Raw genomic sequence first — 8,108 nt, 5'->3', positions numbered from 1 at the left:
CTCCCCCTAATATTACAAGCTATTGCCTTTGTTCTCAGTTACCCTCCAGAAGTCGATGGTAAAAACCTCATTGCTGAATACACCACATACTTGAATCACAGGACGTGGAGGAATTGAGCTTGGTACTGAAGCTTCATCACAGCTGGCTAGCTTTCTGAGTCCTGGGAGGGTCTATGCACGGTGCCAAAGAAGAGAGGTAAGCAACAGTCTTACCCAGGTATGACCCTGTAAGACATGCCCGCTGTTACTATAGTGGAATAAATGCCATGGGGGTAACCAACCTCTGCAACCCTCATCAGAGAAGCTTCTTTTTAATACAGAGACCCACAACTGGTCAATGTACAGAGAACAAGAGACTATGGAGCTTGTGTCTAAATAGGACATCCATATCGTCTCTCTCTGTCTTACTCAGATCAAAGCAGAAGATGGGGTGGAAAGATTGTAAAAGCCCGAGGATGTCCACTGCAAAACAGTCTTGGCTGGACATGGCGGCTCTAAGGACTCACAGTGGCTGGAGCTGCATGGCCAAGACAGTAGGCTGCTCCCATCGGTTGCTCTTTATCCACCTGGAGTGAAATGCCACCAGAAAAGCGGTTTCCTGCCTCCCCGCTTGACCTCAGATAGCCTCAGAACTGATGCCCTTTCCAAAGCTTCGAAGATCTCTATATTATGCTAGTGACTTATAATCATCAAACAAATTAAACTTTTAGGCGAAATGTAATGAGCTTAAATTAAGCACCAGAACCAAGAGAGGGCAAGAGATTGAACTATTTTATAATTTTATTCTTTTTGGTAGTAATGGGATTAGAACACTGAGCCTCTTGTGTGTTGGGCAAGCACACCGCTACCCCAAGGTCAGCCCATTAGATCAGTCGCCTCCTGAAGCCATGGGAGATCACGGTGCTCTGATATCTGGACAGAGGCGAATGCAAAGGCATGTCGGCAATCTTTATCTCCGGTGGGCCTTTCTTCATGATGACTTTCCGGTCTTCCCCATGGCAAAGCCGCTCACTGTGACCCCAGAACAGAGAATCTTCCAAGGGGCCAGCATAGATCCCACACGCATCTGCTTGCTAAGGGAGAAAATATTCTGCTGAACAGCACCAGACATCATTTTCATGTTTGGTTTAAAGACTTTTTCTTTTCTTCCTCCCGACCCAAGTGACTATATTAGAATGTATTACTAATGTGGGTGCTGAGAATTGAACCCAGGTCCTCTGGAAGATCAGTCTCTTACCTGCTGAGCGATCTCTCCAGATCCCTACCCCTACCTCTACCCCTTTTATTTTAAAGGAAGGATCTCACTAGGTAGCTTTGGCTGGCCTGGAACTTGCTATCTAGACAGGGCTGGCTTCGAACTCACAGAGATCCTCCTGCCTCTGCCTCCCAAGTGCTGGGATTAAATGTGTGTGCCACCATGTCTGGCTTTTTCTTTTCTCTTTAATGTTTAAATTACATTTATGTAAGTGTGTCAGCATCTAAGAAAAATGGAAAGGGAAGAATAAGCTAATAAGAATATTAACAGTTAGTGTGAGCATGCTATTTCATTTCATTCTCTTTTTATAGTTCATGGTAACTGCTTAAGGTGGAACTCTGCACACACACACACACACACACACACACACACACACACACACAGTCACTGGTAATATTGTAAAAATTGTTGGGAATACATTAAACTACACTGTAAAAGTGAAACACCCTTAAAATTGCTAAAGATCCAGCTGAAGATGTCAGCTCAGTGGTACGGTGTGCTCAGCACCACAGGAAAGCCTGAAGGGTCAACCCTCACGCCCAAACAAAAGCAAAACAAAACACAAGGAAAAGAGGGGCTGAGGAGATGGCTCGGATGGCAGAGGGTGTCAGGTCTAATGACCTGACCTCAGTGCCCGGGACCTACATGGTGAACCAACCAGAGCATCCCCACACACACGCTTACACATAAGTGGTAGTCTGAATGTACACATGCTTACACTTGTGGTAGTCTAAATATAATCGACCCCCATAAGCTCATAAGGAGTGGCACTGTTAGGAGGTGTGGCCTTGTCAGAGTAGGTGAGGCCTTGTTGGAGTAGGTGTGGTCTTGTTGGAGAAAGTGTGTCATGGTGGGGGGGGGGCTTTGAGGTCTCCTTTGTTCAAACTATACTCAGTGTGGTACACAGTTCGCTTCCTGTTGCCTGCAGATCAAGATGTAGGACTCTCAGTTCCTTCTCCAGCACCATGTCTGCCTCTATGCATTCCATGTCCTGCCATGACGATAATGGACTAAACCTTTCAAAATGTAAACCACCCCAGTTAAATGTTTTCCTTTAAAAGAGTTGCCATGGCCCTGGTGTCTCTTCACAGCAATAGAAAGACAGAATGAAACATACTTTTTATAACAACAGTGAGTGAGCTTCTTTAATACACTGAATTTTTCCAATTTCAGTTCATAAAGTTTGTATCTTGTATTTCTAATAAGTGAAAAAGGTAGTTAAAAGTAGTGACTCACCATGCAATGCTATTCATTTTTTTCTAATTTATTTATTTTTATGTCATGTGCATTGGTGTTTTGCCTGCATGTATGTCTGTGTGAGGGTGTCAGATGCCCTAGAACTGGAGTTACAGACAGTTGTGAGCTGCTATGTGGGTGCTGGGAATTGAACCCAGGTCCACCAGAAGAGCAGCCAGTACTCTTATACCACTGAGCCATCTCTCCAGACCCTGCAATGCTATTTATTAAGCCAACAAATTATATAAAATAGATCCTAATATTAAGACTGAAGAAAAGCCAGTCACGGTGGTACACACCTTTAATCCCAGCATTTGGGAGGCAGAGTCAGGTGGATCTCAGTTAGAGGCCAGCATGTCTATATGCAAATTCCAGGACAGCCAGGAATATACAACAAGGCTTTAACACACACACACACACACACACACACACACACCTCAAAATTGAAGAAAGTCTTAATAAGCGTATGTAGACTGGTATTTCATACCTGTGTTTTAATTTCTTTAGGTTTTTGTTGTTGTTGTTGTTTTGTTTTGTTTTAAGTATTAGATAAAAACTCATATTCCAGGCTGGGTGGAGGTGGTACATGCCTTTAATCCCAGCACTCAGGAGACAGAATCAGTCAGGACAGCTAGGGCTACACAGAAATATCCTCTCTCAAAAACAAAAAACAAAAACTAAACCAAAACAAACAAAAACCTCCATATATCTCAAGGAAAACATAACTTTTAAAATTTTATAGCATTGTGCATGAGCATTTTTTAAGGAAATAATTGAGCCATGTTTTATATTTTATCCCATGTAAATATCATTTCTAAGACTTCTTTTCGTCTTGCCAAAACATATTCCTATTCAACATTAACTATTCTATTGAAATTTTCAAATTATTTATACAATAATACATTTTAACTCTTTAAAGAAATAACTTACTAGATAGGTATGGTGGCTCATGTCTGTAATCCTAGTACTGGGGAAGCTGAGGCAGGGGGATAGCCATGAGTTTCAAAGCCAGCTTGGGCTAAATAGTGAGTTCTAGGAGAATCTGGGCTCCAGAGTTGAGACTCAATTTGAGAGGGGGTTGTAGGAAGGAGAAGGAAGAAGAGGAAGAGAAGAGAAGAAAGAGAGGAGGAAGGAAGGGATGGAAGGAGGGAGGAAGGGAGGGAGGGATGAAAGAAGGGAGGAAGGGAGGGAAAAGAAGAGATCTATAATGGTCAATCTGAATTTGGAAAACGTTTTCAAATTGGCTAGTAGCACTGAGTGGGCAAGTCTTAACCTGTAAATCCAGCCCAGCTCTTCCTATGGCTCTCTCTTTGAATAGTCAGCATCATCTAAAAACACAGCTCCGGTCCTGTAGCTTCACTATTCACGACACCTACGCCTGCTCAGCCTCCAACCCTGCACATGAGTGTATGTGACCTCAAATGCTGTCACCTGTCCATTTTAAGTTTGCATTCGGGTTATTTTTCGTTTACATGTATATATGAAAATGATTTTTTTGCATAGCAATACATGTCTTAGAGATTAAATTGGCTTTAGTTTTATTATCACATTTAGTTTATTTAGTGAGTCTGTGTGCACAGGCCAGAGGACAACCTGCAGGAATCAGATTTCTCCTTCCATCCTGTGGTCACAGGTCAGCCTCAGACCGTCAGGTTTGGTGGAAAGCACCGTTATCTCTAACAACCATAGGCAGGCATTAACCTGAAAATTTGTGAGAAGATACCTGCAGATTCACATTCCTGAATTTCATGTTTTCTTTCCAAGGCATAACGTAACGTGATGGGAACATGCCTTGCTTTATTGAGAACCGTGGCAAGTGAACGTCATCACACCTGAAGATTAGGAAAGGAGAAAGGGGATTAAGTTAAATTGTGTCCACGTCATTCTAAGACAGCAGTTTTCAACCTGTTGGTCATGACCCCCTTTGGCAGAGGAGGGCGGGGCATCATACGACCCTTTCACAGGGGTCACCTAAGACCATTGGAAAACACAGACATTTACATTGTGATTCATAACAGTAGAAAATTGACAGGAAGTAGCAATGAAAATAATTTTATGGTTGTGGGGGTCACCACAACACGAGGAACTGTACTAAAGGGCCGCAGCATTAGGAAGGTTGAGGACCACTGCTCTAAGGAATGGATGCAGTTGTGTTCATCACATCCTACATCTGCAGGACAGAGAGCTGTGCTGCTGAGGTGCATCTAACAGCAAGCCAGCCCTTTCAATATCTCAGCAGCCAGCCAGCTGGACGTGGGAGCTCAGGCCTTTAATCCCAACAGTTGGGATGCTAGAGGATTGCTCTGGAGACCATCCAATCTACCTATTGAGTACTGGGCCAGCTAGGGCCAGAGTGAGACCCTTCCACAAAACAAACCAACCAACCCAAGTACCATCAAGATCAAGTTAGGGCTGGGTATGTGTACCCCAACTATAAATGTACATACAACCCAGACTTTGATTTTGATTTGGGGAGTGTGTGTGTGTGTGTGTGTGCGCGTGTGCGCGCGCGCGCACAAAGATGCCTTTCAGAGACCAGAAGTGGGCATTCAAGCCCCTGGAGCTGGACCTAGAGGCAGTTGTGAGCTGCTCAGTGTGGGTCCTAGGAACTGAACTCTGGTCTTCTGGAAGAACAGCAGCTGCTCTTAACCACTGAGCCTTCTCTCTAGCCCTACAGTTTAGTTTGAAGAGTGAATATAGTACACCACAATTTGCTTCATACCTATGAATTGTCCAAAGGGAATATACAGCCAGAAAAAAAGGAAGAGAAGAAGGGAGGGAAAGACTAATTTGGATTCTGGATTTATCCAAGCTCTATATTTAAGTCAGACTCACTATCCCTGCACCAACTTTTCTCTATGGAACATTAAGCTTTCTGTATAAATGCTAAGGAGAAGCATGCGGTGGTTCGAATGAGAATGGCCCCCATAGGTTTGGATGTTTGAATACTTGGTACCCAGTGGTAGAACTGTTTGGGAAGGATTAGAGGTGTGGTCTTGTTGGAAGAGGTGTGTCACTGGGGGTAGGCTTTGAGGTTTCAAAAGCCCTTGCCATTCCTAGTTTTCTCTCTCTCTCTCTCTCTCTCTCTCTCTCTCTCTCTCTCTCTCTCTCTCTCTCTCTCTCTCTCTCTTCTCTGTCTCTCTCTCTCTCGGTTGCAGGACCACGCCTGTCTGCCTGCCTGCGGCTATGCTCCTGACATGATGGTCATGGACTAATCCTCTGAAACCATAAGCTTCTTAGAAACTCTTTCTTCTACAAGATGCCTTGGCCATGGTGTCTCTTCACAGCAACAGAAAAGTAGCTAAGACAAAATTCAAATTTACTGTGCTCTCGTAGGTCTCAGACCGCACAACAAATCAGCAACAGAAACCCCAGGACTCACTGAGGGTTGGTGGTACACACCTGTGATCTCAGCTATTTGGGAGACCGAGGCAGAGGCCTCACAAACTACCAACCAGCATGGGTAACTGAAGGAGACACTGTCTCAGAAGTGGGAGGAAAGACTATGAGTCAGAGGGGATGGAGAACACCAGGCCAACATGGCCAACATGGCCCACCAACTCAACCAAGCAGGCCTCACATGAGCTCAGAGACCGAAGCGGCAAGAACAGGGCCCACATGGATCTTCATCAGGGCCTCTGCACGTTATGGTTGTTAGCTGTGGGACTCCTAACCGCGGGAGCGGGTGTATCTTGACTCTTTTGCCTGCTCCTTACTCTATCCTCCTATTGGGTTGCTTTGTCCAGCCTTGATGTGAGGGTTTTTGCCTTGTCTTAGTGTATCTTGTTTTGTTTGGTTGTCCTCTCTAGGAGACATTCTCTTTTCTTAAGAGGAAACAAAGGTGGAGTAAAAAAATCTCGCTGGGCAGTGGTGCACGCCTTTAATCCCAGCACTTGGGAGGCAGAGGCAGGTGGATCTTTGTGAATTCGAGGCCAGCCTGGTCTACAGAGCGAGTTCCAGGAAAGGCACAAAGCTGCACTGAGAAACCCTGTATCGAAAAACGAAGAAAAAAAAAAAAAAAAAAAAAAAAAACTGAGGGAGAGGGAAAATCAGGGGTGGGTAGGAGTGGAGGGAAATGAAACCGTGGTCAGAGTGTATTGTGTGAGAGAACCTATTTTAAAAAAAAAGTCTGCAGCAGAGATGACTGGGAAGTTAAGAGCTCTTGAATATTCTACATGAGGACAGGGGTTCAATTCCCAGCACCCATACTGAACAACTGCCTGTGGTTCCAGTTCCCCCCACATCTAATACCCTCTCCTCGCCTCCAAGGACACGGACACACACACAGCATGCTTGCCCATAAACTCATGCAGATACATACATACATATAAGTAATGTTTTTAAAAAAAAAAAAACAGAAAAAATAATTTTAAGGGGCTGACAAGGGCAGGGAATGCAGTTTAGGTGGTAGAGAGCTTGCCTAGCACACATAAGCTTGGGTCCCATCTCTAGCACTTCTTGGTGGTGCACACCAGTACCCCCAGCACTCGAGGTGGAAGCAGATTGAGTCCAAGGTCCCTCTCAGCTCTATAGGGAGGTCAAGGCCAGCTTGGACCACTTGAGAGCGTGTCCTGGGGGTGCAGCGGGGGAGGCTGATGAGACTCAGTGGTAGAGCACCTGCCTAGCTTGTGAGGCCCTGCACTGTGTCTAAGACAACACAATGACCCACCGCCCAGAACCCCGACGTCCTCCTCACTTATTGGCAGGCTTAGATTCGTTCCCTGCTGCACCACTGTCATCCAGTTTCGGTAAAGTGGGACAGGCATCTTTTTCCAAAGCCATCACTGGCAGCAATGACAGAATTCTTACTTAGAACCTCATACAGCCCAATTCTGATGAAACTGCTGCTGTTGATGTAACAATCATCCTGCTAATGCCACAGCAACCCTTGGGAGCCAGCAATGTGCAGCTCAGAGCTATATTCACTGTGTCTGTAAGTCTCTTCATGAAAAACATTACCGATTAAGGCATGACAATACTTGGAGCCCCTGCACATTTGACAGACACAGGAAAACATGGTTGGATTAGAACCTAAGGATGCAGTTCAGTTGGTGGTATTTGCTCAGGAGGACTGAACTTTTGGTTCAATTTTTAACACTGTATAAACCAAGTGTGGTGGTGCAGGCCTGTAATCTCTGTGCTTGGGAGGAAGAGGCAGGAAGATCAGTTATTCAAGGCCATCATTGGCTACATAGGGCATCTGAGGCCAGCCTGGTCTACATAATGAGTTCTAGGACAGCCAGAGCTACATATTGAGATCTTACCTCAAAAACACAAAAAGAAAAAAAGCTTCTGACATTTGCTTTCAACAAACAAGTGGCAAGTGGCTTCTGTACAGACTAAGTTTCTGTCTTCAAGAGTGCTCAGAAGGGGCTAGTGAGATGGCTCAGCAGATAAAGAAGTTTGAGGTGCAGGCCTTACAACCCAGAACCCACTTAAAGGGGAAGAGACACCTGACTCCACAGAATTGTCCTTGGACCACCACAAGCATGCTGGGGCCAAATGCACGGCCCCCTCACTCTCCCTCACTCTCCCCTCAAGCACACAGTAATAAGTAGCTCTTATCAAAAATTGCCAAAAGTACGCAGTAGAGCATGGTGGCATGAACCCATAATCT

General features: G+C 45.0%; 1 protein-coding gene across 2 annotated transcripts; it reads right to left on the bottom strand.

Moving 5' to 3' along the window:
- Positions 1 to 756: 756 nt before the first annotated feature.
- On the bottom strand, positions 757 to 8,087 carry Tex43 (testis expressed 43). 2 transcript variants are annotated; one of them, XM_028888318.2, is made up of 3 exons: positions 7,188 to 7,735; positions 4,215 to 4,323; positions 757 to 1,073 (listed from the first exon to the last, which is right to left on the bottom strand). In XM_028888318.2, the coding sequence occupies exons 1-3, from the start codon at positions 7,271 to 7,273 to the stop codon at positions 864 to 866; spliced, it is 405 nt and encodes a 134-aa protein (XP_028744151.1). In that variant the 5' UTR covers positions 7,274 to 7,735; the 3' UTR covers positions 757 to 863. The 2 variants fall into 2 exon arrangements, with proteins under 2 accessions (XP_028744151.1, XP_037053044.1); XM_037197149.1 differs by having other exon boundaries at positions 835 to 1,073; positions 4,215 to 4,320; positions 7,185 to 8,087.
- Between the last annotated feature and the right edge of the window lie 21 nt (positions 8,088 to 8,108).

This window comes from Peromyscus leucopus, chromosome 19 (genome assembly GCF_004664715.2).
Source record: "Peromyscus leucopus breed LL Stock chromosome 19, UCI_PerLeu_2.1, whole genome shotgun sequence".
Classification (NCBI taxonomy): Eukaryota; Metazoa; Chordata; class Mammalia; order Rodentia; family Cricetidae; genus Peromyscus; species Peromyscus leucopus.
Note: the sequence above shows the minus strand (reverse complement) of the source record. Positions and strands in the feature narration are given on the sequence as shown.

Excerpts from the sequence above, each read along its gene's own strand:
- Tex43 (XM_037197149.1), bottom strand. The coding sequence starts at position 7,273 with ATGGCTTTGGAAAAAGATGCCTGTCCCACTTTACCGAAACTGGATGAC. Across the intron at positions 4,321-7,184 it reads TCTAAGCCTGCCAATAAGTG|TGATGACGTTCACTTGCCAC; the intron begins AGGAGGACGTCG and ends AATCTTCAGGTG. Across the intron at positions 1,074-4,214 it reads TCAGGAATGTGAATCTGCAG|CAAGCAGATGCGTGTGGGAT; the intron begins GTATCTTCTCAC and ends TTTCTCCCTTAG.